Here is a 15,694-nt window from a genome sequence, read left to right as displayed (position 1 = left end):
CATTTTGAGGTCTATAACGTGAAGCATTTTGAAGGCTCCTTCTGTGGCAGGAGCTGTACGTTTTACAAAACTGTTTTAAAGCATAAACTGAAAACCTTAAAACAGCAAATGGCAAAGACCAAACAAAACCACATCACACAGGGTTAGAGCTGCATACTGACAAAGATTTGACAGTACCACTAAAAGAAATAAACTAAGAGGAAATACTATTTTTGACTCAAAGACTAGCAGAAAACTAAGAATTTAAAAGAAAAAGCATTGGAAGTAATGGTGGTTTAAATGATACTGAAATATGAAGAAGCAGCAACTCTGAAACTCAGGGTTTTGAGTGTAAGATGTGGTTGAAAAAGAACCATCTGGGACTTTAAGCTTCTTAAACCATAGAAACATGGAGGACACCTGGAGTTTCTCTAAACCAAGACCTATGTATGTAGTAGTTCTATTCCCAGCAAGGATTCACCCTATTTGAAAAGGGCCTTTGAAAAGGGAGAACATCCATAAGAAATGACTGTTAGTTCCAGCAAGTCAGCAATGAAAGCTACAGTTTCAGAGGTGGAAAAGCAGAAACAGAAAGGAGCATTGCCGAAAGGCAAGTGGATTTAGATCCCATAGGGGAAATCAAATCAATACCAAGAGGTTATTCAGCCACTTTAAGGGGAAAACAGACAAAGCATGGAGACTGTGAGGCGGTATGGATGGGACAGAAAGGAAAGGAAAATTTTCCAAGTATGGCAGGAAGACTAGCAATTCTTCGCTTTCTTTTTCAGTATGAAGGACAGGGAGACAAAAGATGAGAGCATGGGTCAAAAGAAAGACAAAAAAGAAAAGAGAAAAGCGAGCAAGGAGTAAAAATTATTAGTTGAGCAAGTACAGTATTTCTGGAGTATGAAAGAAATTGATGAACAGCTTAATAACACTGCAGCTGTATTAATAAAATCCATCAGAAGCACCACCAGAGGACAGATTTAACAGCTGTCCCACCTCAAATTGTCTGCTAAGGCCTCCCATGCTATTGGTAGAGATTGAGAACCACAGGAAGTAAATGAAAGGACAAGGGGTTTTAACAGGGCAAGGGGAATGGCTTTAACCTGCCAGAGGGAAGACTGAGATGAGCTCTTAGGCAGAAGCTCTTCCCTGTGAGGGTGCTGAGGCGCTGGCACAGGGTGCCCAGAGAAGCTGTGGCTGCCCCATCCCTGGCAGTGTTCAAGGCCAGATTGGACAGGACTTGGAGCAAGCTGCTCTAGTGGAAGGGGTCCCTGCCCGTGGCAGGGGTTGGAGCTGGAGGAGCTTTAAGGTCCCTTCCAACACAAACCTTTCTATGAGGATGAAAGAATTACATGGATGTACCTGAGCTGACACCACTTCTTCCCTTTAAGATAACTTATTTTCTAAATAAGGAAGAAAATAAACCTATTTCACCTGTTCACTGAAGCACGGAAAATTAGTTAAGGTTACAAAACCTGCAGTAGGATAATTGGGTGAGGAAAAGAAAATACGAACATGCAAACAGACAGAGCTATAAAGGTAAGTACTGGCCTGGGCTGAGATTTCTGGGAAGGGTGCTCAAGAATCAGGACAGAAGTTATGAACATCAAGTAGTTCATAAAAACAACACTGTACTGGGATTTACAGAGAAAATTTAGTTTTTCAAATGATCACAGAAAACAAACTCCATAAAAGCCCATTTCCACAGCTGCCAAGATGCTTAATATCATTAAGTGCAGTTGGATCATTTCTAACATGCTTTTTACTTCAAGGGTTGAGGCAGAAACTTAGTTTAAGCTTCCTTAGCCTGCTTTTTATTTTAAAGAAACAGAATGAGTTGGGGAACAATAAAATGGAGAATGTGTATCTTGGTTTACCAAGATGGCTATAGCAAAACATCCAACTGCAGTCAATAAAAAGGGTAGAAAGGACATTGATCTCAATAGATCTGCTGTCAAAGCTGGTAGGATTGATGAATTTAATATCAGAAGTAGCTTTACCTTCTTGGCTATCAGATGCAGCTGGCAATATCATTAGTGATGGCAGAACAGCTAAAAAATGACCAAGCACATCAATAAGAAATTATTTCTGTGCAAAGTATTAATTTAGGACTAGCAAACACTCAGATTGAGGCATACCCTAATTAGATAACTCAGGTGTCAGGCTACTTATCAAACATATTCTTTAACCTGGAATTATAACTTTAATAACAAGTTGAAATCTCATTACTGCAAACTGGAGTTTTACAGAGCTGGTTTGAAACTCAAGATAGATTCAAACCAACATGCACAGACTGCAGTGAAATGCTCCTCCTCATTACTACTCCCCACAAAAACACTGGAAAACCTTCTTGAGGTAACTATGTGGCACATTTCAAGCAGATGGGATGATAAACTCAGTATGGGCAGGTGGTTCTGGAAAAATCTCAGTTGGTTTAAGAACTTGCAGCTTTCCCTTAATGCAACAGAGGCAGAGCTGAACACCCTGCTCCTGCGCCCTGACTACTGTTTCCATGAGAACAACCTTCCAAAATCCTTCTCATCTCCACCAAAGCAGCCCTATAAGTGACAAACCAACCAAACTCATTAATTATCTCGACTTCAATGGCCCACTATTGCCAAGGAAATCAGCAAGAGCAGCTGGAAGAGCTTTCCCACCAGCAGGCCCCAATTTAGGAGCTCCCACTCTGAATGGGAGCCATGGTTGCTACAAGGTCAAAAGCTACAAAGGCATCTCTTTGCTTTGGCTTACCCATAATTAGGGCAAACAAAAACCTCTCCAAGACAAAAGATAATAAGAATCACCCCTACAAAACCCCCACATGTATGATGATTTGGTACAAGAGAGTATAAAGAGAAAAGAGTAAAATAAGATAACTCGTTTTAGAAAATAATTTAGGACTCTTAACTGCAATCTTTGTATTCCGAAACATTTTATTGGAAGATAAGCTATGGATAATAATATTCTGTTTATCCAAAGTTGTAATTAACAAAGCAGCATGGAGGAATCTAAGTGAAGCTCTCAATTTGCAGTGCATCCTACTCTTTAGGTTCCTAGTCTTCCACAGAGCGTATATTGTCAAAATCCATTGTAAAACCCAGAACTGGACAATTGCAGAACCTTTCCCATAAAATGTGCTACAAAAAAAGGGGGATCCTTTTTTCAGTAGAGAACTGAAACAATAAATCAGCAGATTTTTCTTTTTAAAAGAAAATATTTTGCTTGAACAGCATTGTCTGAAATTAACTACAGGCTTTTCTGGACAAAGACTAAGCACCAGCGGCTCTCAACCTACATCTGCTCAACTGCTACCTCAATTACAACAGTAAAGCACAACATCTGCATTTCACTGCTGTCATCATTGTCACAGCAAGTCCTCTAGACATTACTTAGACATTTTTAGACTGAAAATAAACAAAGCCCTTCCTACATCTCTTCAGAAGAGCTGAGCTATGGCAGCCTGGCTGGGAAGAGAAGACCAAAGTTACACATCAGTAGCCCTTGGTGAGAAGACTGAGGATTAGATGCTATCACCACACTGAGCACTACTTCCCATAACACAAGCAATAAATATCAGATACGTTTAGCACAGTCTGATTGTGTTCCATAAATGTAATCTGACATAACTGTGGCACTACTCACTCTCTGCACAAGCATCCTCATCCTCCTCTTCATCCACATTAGCTTCTTCCACGTGCAGTCTTTCAAGTGCTCTATAAGGAGGTGGCAATTTCATTGGAGGTGGAGCTCCATACTTTCTCTAATGGATTCAAGGACAAAAAGTTACATGCACAAGAAAAGATTCCTATTATCAATTGCACTCTATGTGCACGTACACAGCATGTAAGTACAATGCTAAATTCTGCAGCATAGGCTTTTTATGCTAGAAATCAGAACAAGAAGTGACACTGAACACCAAAAAAAAAAGAGTACAGCTGTCCCTGCACATTTACTTGTTGACAAAATACTCATGTATCATCATAAACATGAAAGCATGAATATTCATCATGGATTAAAAATAAACATTAAATTATACCCCATTTCTCATTAGAGAATCAACAACGAAATTGGTACTGATAAAAGTGAAACTTTTAAATGCAAGATAAGAACTCAATCCTAGGGCATCTACAAATATTTAAACATAACAGTTCATTTATATTTCGGCCTAAATTTAAAAACGATTTTCAATTATCACTTGCAATAAAATTCTATTACCTCACATAAATACAGGCAGCTCCTATAATGATGCATATAGCGGCGCATAGCTGGCATACAGGAGCAGCTCTGAATCTAACGAAGGGGCTTGCTCATCTGAGCAACTGCTTTTATAGCTCCAAGTAACTGGATCATGCCTTAGTTTGCTACTTGATGTCACTAAATTACGTTCAACTGCATCCCATGCTACCCCACTACTAATAGCAAGATGCACTTTAGAAAGGGAACACCGTGCACAATATGCCATTAGAGCAACCAGAACGCCTGTAATTAATTTCCTCTATAGCTAGGAAATACAACTCAACACCCAAACATCAAACCCAGAATCAATTTTTTTCCACTGTGCACAATGAAAGCTGAACCTGAATAAGGATTCCTAAAATCTTGAGCCTAAATTTGAATAGCCTAACTAGAAAACTACAGTGCAAGCTACATTTTGTGATATATTCATCCTCCCATCCACTTAAAAAAACATTACAGGGAACTGCTGTATTGAAGACACTGTAACAATAAATGAAATCAATTAAATCCAAAAGAAATAAGAGCACACTCTTCTTATTGTAAGAGCACTTGGAAACACAACAGCTGTTTCCCCAGAGTATACAATACACAAATACACCTCCCACATTTTTGCTTGACACCAACACAGGTGGAACTGTGTGAGGTGTGAGGGCTCATGTCCTACATTACCAAACAAGTAAAGACATAAAACCTGCAGCCGAACTTTCAGCTACCTATGACAAATCACTAGTATCACTATAATTTAGTAATAATTCATAGTCTAAATGTTGACCCCTTGGCTTTTTAAGACCTTAAACATCTCATAGAATCCTAGACTGTTTGGATTGGAAGGACCTTAAAGCTCATCCAGTTCCAACCCCCTGCCACGGGCAGGGACACCTCCCCTATAGAAGGTTGCTCCAAGCCCTGTCCAACCTGGCCTTGAACACTTTTTGTATTAACACAGCTTTTACCAGCACAGAGGCATAGCCAACCAGCAAAATAACGTTAATATCTAGTTTGTCCACAAGAAGCTCAATTGTTCTAAGTGGTTTTATATGAATTACTTCAAGCAATCATTTTTGAACAAACAGATCAATAAAGGAGGATAAACACCAACAAATCAGATAAAACCTCCAGAATTGAAGAGGTAATTCATCATGCAGGAAAAGGCAGATTTTCAGCTGGACGTGGCTGCTTTCAAACCAAACTCTTTTGTGACACTTTGAAGACTGGACTAGAAATATCACTGATTCCCCATGGGGACGCAGACTAGTAATCCACTAATAGCAACTCTTTCCAACTCAGAGGTGCCCCTACTGTAGCACAGTAGGGCTGCTTTGTGAATCAATGTTCAAAGCTAAAAGGAGCTACATATTTATGCACCGAAGCTCTTCTATATTCCACCCACCAGTTTACAGCACCAATAGATGAAAAAGGTTTGAAAAAGATTTGACTCCCTCTTTAACCTCCGAATGCTATAGAATGCAGCACACTGGAGTCCTAGAGATTAAAGGCAGCACGTTGCAAGAGGATGAGTGCTTTTGAGATTAGAAATACAGATAACAAAACCCAGAAAAGGGGATTGTAACTGCTTCATTTTAAGTATTATCCACTGGCATGAAAGCATGACTTCAACACCTTGCTTGATATTTATGAATAACTGAGCCTCAGAGCTTCTGTGTCTGACAGGATCTGAAAGAAGTCTTGCAAAAAACTTTTGGAGGCAAGAGTTATCCAAACACCAGAGTACTGAGTAGGATCAAATGAAAAGTTCATCATATTTATAGTTGGTATGTTAAACTGCAGCGGGCAAAAGTTATTATCTGCACTAGTTCTGTCTCTGCTCCTCCAGTTCTGACACCCTCAAAGTATCAGAGAACGGTTTGGGTTGGAAGGGACCTCAAAGCTCATCCAGTTCCAATCCCCTGCCACGGGCATGGACACTGACTTACACTCATCAGTCGGTGCTCTTCCTGCAGGAAAATATCTAGGCCTTTGGAGCAATATGTCTGGGAATGAGAACTTCATTTTTTCCCTTACTGCAGTGATTAAAACAAAGCTACTGCTTTAGACCAGACAGCTTTTCGCTCTTTCAAAACTGCTGTGAAACGGTGTGGAAGTTACTGCGCAGGAACTGCCTCACAATTAGCTGGCCAGCTACAGATCACTCGGTCATTTCCTTGTTTTACACGACAATGGGAAATGTAGGAGACTTGGCAGATTTAATTATCCTGTAACATGATTTTACTGAATTTCAGCCAGCCCTCACATTAAGGATATTATCTGTGTACATGTTACTATTTCTCTGTTTCTACTGAACAAAGAGAATCAATTTGCCTCCATGTGGAGCAAAACAGGTACTTCCAGAAGGATGCTACCAGAGCTGCAGTAGAGGCTTCAGCACCCAGGGGAGACCCACAGAACATTTGTCAGAAACCTGCCTTGTATTTGACAGAAATTTGGCAAGAATTACTTGAAGCGAAGATATTTGAACAAAACACTTCAAATTTAATTTCAGACTTCAGTGAAGGCTTATCACAGAGTTATAATGACTGCTATTATACCATTTGATTTGGTAAAAGTGGGGTATAGCATTGAATGGAATAAATACCTTATCACTCTTGTTTTCTTTGTCTGAATCGTGATCTTTGCTGACTTTGATTCCCTTAGGCTGTATGGCAGGAACCTGAAAAACAATGCATAAATTACACATATTAGGAAGAGCACTGCAAAACAAACATCCAAAAGTTAGGTAATGTCAATGATAAAGCTCCCCAGTAGACTCTTTAGTTATGCCCCATGTAGAAGGACACTGCAGTGCAGTCTTTATATTACATTCTTTTACTGAATTTACAAACATGCTCTACTTTTTCTAGTGTTCACTGTTTGATATTTAGCCCCATCTCTTCATTCAATTCAAAATTACTCTGAAGTCAACATTATGGATCTGTATCCTCGATACAGAGCTCAGCATGGACTCCTGAAGTGTCAGTTCTTATTCATATAGAGAACACTCTCCATGCACAGACACCTTATAGACACCTACAGTCTACAGTTCAAAGCAAAGCAAAGCAAATTTCAAGTTATCTGGCTTTTCCTTGTCTCTAGATTGACTAGGGAAGTAAGGGTCAGAGATGCATCTGAACACTTGAAGTTCTGATAGGGTTTTTGGATCTTTTCTGTGGAAAAGCTGATACAGAAAAGGAGCCAACCCAGTTACCATCACTGCTTGAACACCTTCCCGCTATAGGTGGTGAAAGTCTTGTATAGATTTTGAAAGACTCCCTGGAACACTGGAAAAATAATGGACATAGATGTGCTGGATTTGTCTACAATTGACAAAAAGGTCTCCTCATTCCTGCTAATCCACCAAAATTCCTAATTAACTTCTCAGATTATACCAAAAGTACATAGAAGTCTTGGGATTTGGTGTGTGTACTTCAAGGCAGGCAGAACTGCATGCCTTTTCTTCCTAAAACATTACATGTTTTCTTGCCTTGGCCTTGAAGATGAGGAGATGCCTAAAGTCTCTTGAAAATTACTTTGCTCCCAAAGAACTACTTCAGGTCCCTGAGGTGATACGTTTTACATGGAGCTGCTAGTGTGAATCTGACTGATTTTAATTACACTTTTGTTCCTTTGGCTAACAGAGTATATTTTTAGATTATGAAATACGAACAAATTAAAACACACAGGGCCAGTCTCAATTACACAGGTGGCAGAACTGAATTAGCACCTAGTCAACAGATTTACATCTACTTGATTTACATCAGAGAAATGAGGTTTCAAATCAGGCCGGACAAGTCATCAATCAATGTGGTCTATAAGCAGGAACTCTGACAGAAAGGATGGACACAGAAATTGATGGAATTTGCTGATAGGAATTTAGCCAAGTTTCAAATAAGATGCATTTTATACATTTATGAAGTTCTGGAATGAAAACAGAAATAAACTTACCTTTGGTATGTTACACAAACCCTGAACTACAAACACGACAGGATTTCCCGCGTTCTTGATAGCTTCTACTGCTTCCTCATGTGTGGCATTTTGTAGGTCTATCCCAGAAACCTAACAAAGAAGGTTTATTTTTATTAGGTACCATGTCTTTGGCATACAGTCATTACAAGAGATCACACACATTTGCAGAAGATTAGTGTAGCCAAGGAGGAAGCCAAAAGCAGCCAAGAGAAATTATTTGTAAAGTATGCTTCCATCATGGTTTAAGGGGAAGTATGTTACTTAGTGATCAGAATTAAAAGGTGGCCATATGCTTCCCAAAGCTATTCTTCTAGATAAAAACATAAGGAATAGGCTTTTCAGAGAGTGCTGTGACATAATGGCAGGTATAATCCAACTCTTTCAGATTTTACCTGTTTGTGAACTAAACCTGTTTTGAAGGAAGCTTTCAAAACATCTAACAACCCTAAAGCACGTACAAGAATGGCACTTTCAGCTCAGATTCGCAAGCACACATCTGGAGAAAAATGAGTAAAAATCAACACAGAGCCAGAGATAAGAGCCAGGAAGGGCATTCATCCCCACTGCACCTTCCAGAATCAGGCATTTACCCCAAATAGTAGTCAATCAGACTGTTAAACTGCTCCAAATTGACATACACAAAATAACAGCCCAAATTCTAGTATGAAGAGTCTATGTTCCTCTATATATTATAAGTTCTGCTTACAAAGGTATGCTATAACTTATTACTCATTTATATGGGGAGAGGGCACTCATTTTTTTCATTTCCCCATCAGATGCCAGGACACGTGTTTTCTTAAATATAGAGGAGAATGTTAAAAGAGCTCCATAGTCAGAACTTAAAAAGAAGACAAGAGTACACCAGGGGTTTCATTTGGTTTTCAAAACACAGTGTCATCAATACTTCATGAAGTGGTGGCAATATTTTGTCCCTCTCTCCTCCCAAAGCTGCTTGAGTCAATCTTTATTTCTAAGAATGAAAAGGTAGGTTTATCTGCATTTACCTCAAGTATTTTATCTCCAGTTTTTAAAGCCCTTGTTCTTCCTGCTGGGCTGTCTTCCAAAACTTGTTTGATAAAGATCCCTTTAAGTTCTTCTCCATTCTTCAAGCGCTTTATGACAGTTTGTCCACCAACAATACTGATTCCAAGTGACACATGAGGGTCTCTAAAGATCTCAACACTGAAAAAATACATGTGGGTAGTTTAACAGCTTCAAACAGGGTTTTTTAAACTATTCATGCGAAGCTTTCAACAAATGTAAGCTTCTGGTCTTTCAAGACTTAATAGAGTAAAGGGATAAAGTCAGAAGCCTAAGAATGCTCTCAGCAGAGTTGGCTTTTTACCCCAAGCATATCTCACGCCACAAAGAACAAAATTCTGCTGCCAACAGTGCTCACTGGGCATAGGCTTTTATTTCAGAGAAAGTCAGGATAAACCAGGCAGGTCTTCAAATAAACACTCATCCTCTTCCAGGGTGAGCAAATTGTCTGGAAAGAGCAAACACTGCAAGCGGCATGTGAGACAAATAAAAGTGTTTCATACAACTTTCTGACCACTGCCTTTAGTGTATCAGATGCATATTAATCAGCTTTAAGCAGAAACTTTCTGATCATATTTTACTTAGGACCACAAAAACAAGTCACCTAAAAATGTCAACAATACAACAAGGATGTGGCTAAAACTTGGCTTGGCAATTTGGAATCCTGCCATTAAATTTAGCAGAGAACCCATGGAAAAGGAGGCAGCAGCACTACATGCATTGTTCACACCTAATAGTTATTAAATGAGCAAGAACTTGTAGGTCATCCACAACGTAAACCCACCAAGCTTTCCCAAGTCAGCTGTATAAATAGAAGGCATAATTTTGCTGAACATCTGTTAAGAATTCACTGTATCTAAGAAAGCCCAAGGTACACAAGTACCTTAACATTATTGGCAGAGGAGGTGAGGAAAAACCCCCACAAGAACTAACCAGGCTAACAGAAAAAAAGACATAAGGTAAATGGGAAGAAATAATTAATCGTATGAACATACGTTCGTGGTGGTCCCCAGTGGCTGAAGTTTGGAGTTTCTTCTCCTTCTCCTTCTTCTCTCTCCGGTAATTCACTAATTGGGGGCAGAGGGGGGAAGGAATGAAAAATAAAGAAGGCATCAGCCATGCCAGGTCACAATTCCTGACATATTTTGTATCTGGCAGTGAGACAGCAATGCCTTCTCACACTGGCCAGTTGAAACCAAATGTGCAGCGTCAACACACCAGATAGGAATTTTTGTATTTAGGTTTAAATGTACTTAAGGAATGCTCCAGAAATAAACCTGATGGGCAGGCCAAATTTATAAGCTGCTCTGTGATATACAAATCTGTACTGCATTTACTCATTCCAAATGACTATTTAAGCAATTAACATTTACTTGCTGATAAATATGCTGTGATTCTTAGAGAGATATATAAACATCGTAGAACCAGCCTAGCTGACCAGACAGCAGATCATGATGCAAGTGGGAGAACATATCCTGTGTGTTCCATTAAACACTCCAGAACAGGGTCTTAGTTAAACTTTTATACTATATATGACTCACCTATTCACAGAATAAGAATGGAAATAAGGAATTGTATGCCCCCACAGAAAGGTTGAAGCAATACATCCTTGCATCCACTTTCTGTAGATTCTGAGAGCTGTAAATGCTACTCTTAAACTGCAAAAAGGAAGTAGGATGTCGTGGTGGAGGAATAATCCCCTCACTCTATTGTTGAGCTGCTATCCCTCTGAGGGAAGATTACAGATGAATTAGGGAATTACTGAGGATTTGAATCAACAGACACCAAAAGCAGATTCACTCAACCAAAACTGGTGGGACACTTGAGAGATGTGGCAAATATCTACAAGCAGTGCCAGCTCAAGGTTTCTCAGCATTACTGGCAACTAAAACCTCCTGCACAGGACTGAGAGCCGTGGCTGAACTGCTCTTCCCAAAAGGAAGAGCAAAGGAAAGGGAAAACCAAGAGGACAGAGCTATGATAAGGATCCAAAGGAAGAGGCTCCTTATGCAGTAATGACCAAAACCACTAGTAAAGCCTATGTCTGTCTCCTGCAGGCCACATACATCCATAGTGCCCTTGCTATGAAGCAGAGTGAAGTAGGCGGCAGAGCCATTTGCACTGTTCTGTCCCAGTACGCAGGGAAGGAAATGTGGGGAGCAAAGATTCAATGAGGTTGTAAAGCAAAACTCAGCTCCTTGGGCAAAAGTCATACAACTGGTTATCTATGTATGTCTTACTGTTTCACATGGCTTTTTATGATTAGTGACCTAAGTAAAGCAAGAAGACAGTTAAGATCACTAATAGAAAATCTTCTAGAACCTGAAATCTTTCTCCATACCTGCACACCGGTGTTCTAGGATGAGCTAAGGTGGTTACTCTCCCAGATTCCAGGTTCTTGGAGAAAACAGAATCATCACCTTTTAGTTCTTCCTTTCCAATAGCTTCCAGATCAACAGCAAGCCCAGGTCCTTTGGAGTCAACATGAAGCTTTGTATCTGAAGAAAAGGTGTAGATGTGAACACTTGTTTTCTGTCCCTGTACCTTCCAGCTCCCCATGTTCTAAACACGGATGTTGTGTGATGATCAAGAGCTTTAGAGATACAGGATGTTTAAAGAAACTTTAAAGCACACTAAACACTTTTTTTTATAGCATCTTGCTTCTGAAGTACATGCAGTCATATAGTAACAGGAAACACCAAATCTTTGTGGAGCTGAGACACGCTTAGGTACATCTTACAGGACAGAAGCTCCTCACAAAATCACTTAATTAGAAATAGCAAATCCATCCTTTATGAGATATAAGACTGGTGCAAAGCTCTGCTCCAGCACAGAGCCCATCATGCTGGGGAAACATGATGTCATTCTGGTGACATAAGTATCAACATTAATTGAACTACCAGAGCTCCTGTCAAGAGTCATCAGTCTGGGGGCTACAAGATGCAGGTGACAAAGGCAGCAACCTAATCTCCTTTCTCCCAACTAGAATGCTGTTTCAAGGCAGGTTGATACATCTGACAAGGAGAAACTGCTCTTGAGCACAGATTACAAACCCAAGATACAGGGCAATTATCTACCATAGAGTTCACTTGCAAATTCTGGTTGTGGTAAAGTTATCTCCAGAGCCTTGTCAGCACAAAAATCTATAAAATCAGCAATCACAGGTGACAGAGACAAATCCCTGACTGAAAGTACAGGCATGAGCTATTTTACTTCTGTGTGGAATCCTACTGGGCGGGGACATCAGCTACACAGAAGAAAGCGATTCTCCAGAGACAGGACAAAGCTGCAGCCACTTTCAATATCACTCGTGACAACTGTAAGTGAAGATTTGGTGGAGGAAGCAAGATCATGAAGCTGAAACCTATTTGTTTGACACAGACTGTCTTTGACCTGCAGAAAAAGTCTTCATTTGAATATTTTCATTTGAAAGAATCAGTGTTTTGGTATAAAATTTACATTTGTAAATATGAAATTATAAGTTAAGCAAAAAACTTCTTACAAACCTAAATCCTTGGTTTTTGCTCCTGACTGGGTACCTTCAGTATCAAATATGTCTTCTTGGTAGCCACTGTGTGCTGTGGTTCCAGAGAACAGTGAACTTAGAGCAGCATTTTCGTCACACTTCACAGAAGAGAATAAAATTAGAAAGCAATGGTATCAACTTACAGAGGGGTATTTGACATCAACATTAATTTTTACAGCAGTCACATTTTCTCAACTACATCTATATGTTTTCAGATAACTATGAAATACCAACTGCTTGCATATGCACTATATTAAGAAGAGGCATGAAAAATGTTATGTGCAATTGCAATACAAAGCAACTGTATCTACTACTTGCCTTTACGCTTGCTCATTTGTTGTTTTTAGGTAACAAATGTATAAATTTAATATTATGCACCCTGGTACAAAACTGTCACTAGAAGCTGCATTTTAGCTTGTTTATGTACATACTGCTAGGGACAAGTTGAACAAAACCTGAAATTTTCTGTGGCTGTGATATTATATCCTTTCCACTTCAACTTCAGTTTTTTCCCTATAAGAGCATATATCTGGGAAGCTGCTGCATGGAATGCTGATATCATCACTTTTTTGGCTGATGAATGAGCAAAGACTCGGGAGGAAACAGCTAACTCTCAGAATACTTGAGGATGATATACAAGAGTTTCACAATTTACTTGAAGCTCTGTCTCCTTCATCCACCAGTATGCCTGTTACAATTGCTTCTGCTGGATCATTTTTCACTTAACTGCACTATCATCTGACCCAAGGGAACTGATTTGGATTAAAAATAATGAGGAAAAGAGGAAGCTCCTCTCACTGACATTGCTGCTGAAGCCCCTGGACTACTAAAACCATGAAGTGACATTCTGCTGTTACTGACATGCACCATATTAGTACCGTCTGCAAAAAAGAACTGAGCCCACAAGCCACAGATGGGAAACAAGATGCAAGTCCAGTTACAAGCTCAACATATACCTCATTCGAGCACTCAAATAACACACACCAAGTACAAAAGGACAGACTGTGTCCAGTAGAGGTACCCAGACCTCCTCTAGCAATTAAAACACTAGGAAGACTCCTTTATAGGGTATAGGCCTGGAAATTTCCTTGAGGTGTAGGTCCCTTGGTGAGGGTACAGCACTGAGACCAGTAAAGCATTCCTTACCATTTGGTCTTTTTTGCATGGATATTCCAGTGACTGTTTTGGACTTAAGTTCATACTGGATCTTAAGCCTTGTATTTCAGTAGTCTCAAGCTGCTTTGCCCATCGTTCTGTATCAAGGTTCCTCTCTGAAGTTGCCTTCTGTCCACATGATGCATTATATTTCAGGAAGCCTGCATCTTCTTCATACTCATCCACCAACATTTCCTGTTCTTCATCCATTTCTTCTGTTCTGGGTTTCAAAAATTCATGCATCTCCCAGGACTCCTTCTCACACTCGTTGTCATTTTGAGAAAGCTGAAATGACCTTCCCAAGTGCAAACTTGGTTCATCAACCAGTTCTTGTTTAAAAGGAGTTTCATCTCTGAAACCCTGCATAAAACATTATAGGAATATAGATTTTACATTCTGTTTCTTGCTAACTCATTTAAAATTATGGTTTATATTAGGCCTATATTAAAAGTACAGCCTTATTTTTGAAGTGAAAATCTTGGACCTTTTGCATTTTCTAAAAGAAAATGCACTTTGTGACTTACGATTTTAACACCAAAAGTAGACACTGAAGTTTATTTTTTAACTATAAAGAAATTTATATTGCACATGTTAGGTATTGCTGCAGAAAAAAACAACTTGGACTGAAGTTAGGGAATGAGAATTATTAAGTAACACTATAAAATCTACAGGAAAAAGTATGCCTAAATCAAGCTAAAACACCTCTGTACTCCAGACTTACCTGCTGTTGCTTTATGAATGCATGTACATTTCTTAAGATAACCATCAGCTAAATAAAGAACAACCTAAGCGCTTGCTTATGCAGCAGCATCATCAATTAAAAAATCCCAACCAAACCAAAGACACACTTGTTTGTCCCTCCCTTGGGTATTCCATACAATATTTAACCTGTGGAAGAGGGGAAATGGATGAACCACCTAAAAAAAAGGAACATAATTGACTGTTATCTAAAACCTTTACTGTTTTAAAGGGAAGAGTGCTTTACTTTCTACTGAATTAAACCACAGATCAACAATCAAAAAAACCCCAAACAAAACCAAGAGAAAGGGTATTAAAACCCACTCTGAAAGATGTTGCTCAACCATTCTTTTTCTAGGACATGTCAATGCCCCCCCAGTTTCCAATGCTCTCTGTTTCTCCTAACTCAAATGAGATGCTATTCATTGGCCCAGGGTGAATCTGCACAGGCATCTGGAATTGTACGCCTTGCACTGGTACCAGAAAGCTTGCCACACAGAGAAAGCTTCTCCTCTGTTTCCTTCAGGCCCCCAGGTACATACGCCCAAACCCAGCCTTCACTGAAACCCCAAACACTGAAACCAATCTACAGATTCAAGGGTCCTCAATCAAAATGTTTTTCTTTCCATTTCCTGCCCCTTCCCAGCCTCCCCGAGGTACTTCACCATTTCTGACCTTTAGTGTCAGAATCCTTGTTTGTGAGGTCTGTACAAATGCAGAAGCAAAAAACCCCCAGATGCTGCCAAAATGTTCACATCCTTCAAGTGAGAGGCAGGAGAGAAAACTAGAGACAGGCAAGAGCAGAATGAAACAATGCAGTAATACCAGCTGGCAGGAAAGCAGCGCAGTAGCAATCTAGAAATCAGCACATTTTTCATGAGCATTAAACTGTGCTTTAATCTATGTGACCTGTGTACCTTGATCTCAAAAAACACCCAGTCTGAAGAGATTCTAATTCTCTCCATCTTTGCTTCATCTCATTTCAGTTCCCTTTTACAGCATCATTCCCCAAACGTTTCTGCAAGAGGCACCAACTTCATTGTTAATAAAAGA

General features: G+C 39.6%; 1 protein-coding gene across 2 annotated transcripts in view; it reads right to left on the bottom strand.

The window, feature by feature from the left end:
• PATJ (PATJ crumbs cell polarity complex component) overlaps positions 1-15,694 on the bottom strand; it is a 148,738-nt gene that overhangs the window by 81,956 nt on the left and 51,088 nt on the right. For both annotated transcript variants that reach the window (XM_061469625.1, XM_061469626.1), the window contains exons 19-26: positions 13,895-14,263; positions 12,729-12,846; positions 11,564-11,720; positions 10,218-10,289; positions 9,186-9,363; positions 8,161-8,271; positions 6,815-6,889; positions 3,628-3,745 (exon numbers count right to left, since the gene is read on the bottom strand). In XM_061469625.1, coding sequence (XP_061325609.1) covers positions 3,628-3,745; positions 6,815-6,889; positions 8,161-8,271; positions 9,186-9,363; positions 10,218-10,289; positions 11,564-11,720; positions 12,729-12,846; positions 13,895-14,263 — 1,198 coding nt within the window. The remainder of the gene's footprint in view (positions 1-3,627; positions 3,746-6,814; positions 6,890-8,160; positions 8,272-9,185; positions 9,364-10,217; positions 10,290-11,563; positions 11,721-12,728; positions 12,847-13,894; positions 14,264-15,694) is intronic.

The sequence above is a fragment of the Pezoporus flaviventris genome, unplaced genomic scaffold, assembly GCF_033815535.1.
Source record: "Pezoporus flaviventris isolate CSIRO_AGI_PZ_B2104156 unplaced genomic scaffold, CSIRO_AGI_Pfla_v1 ptg000059l, whole genome shotgun sequence".
Lineage (NCBI taxonomy): Eukaryota > Metazoa > Chordata > Aves > Psittaciformes > Psittacidae > Pezoporus > Pezoporus flaviventris.
Note: the sequence above shows the minus strand (reverse complement) of the source record. Positions and strands in the feature narration are given on the sequence as shown.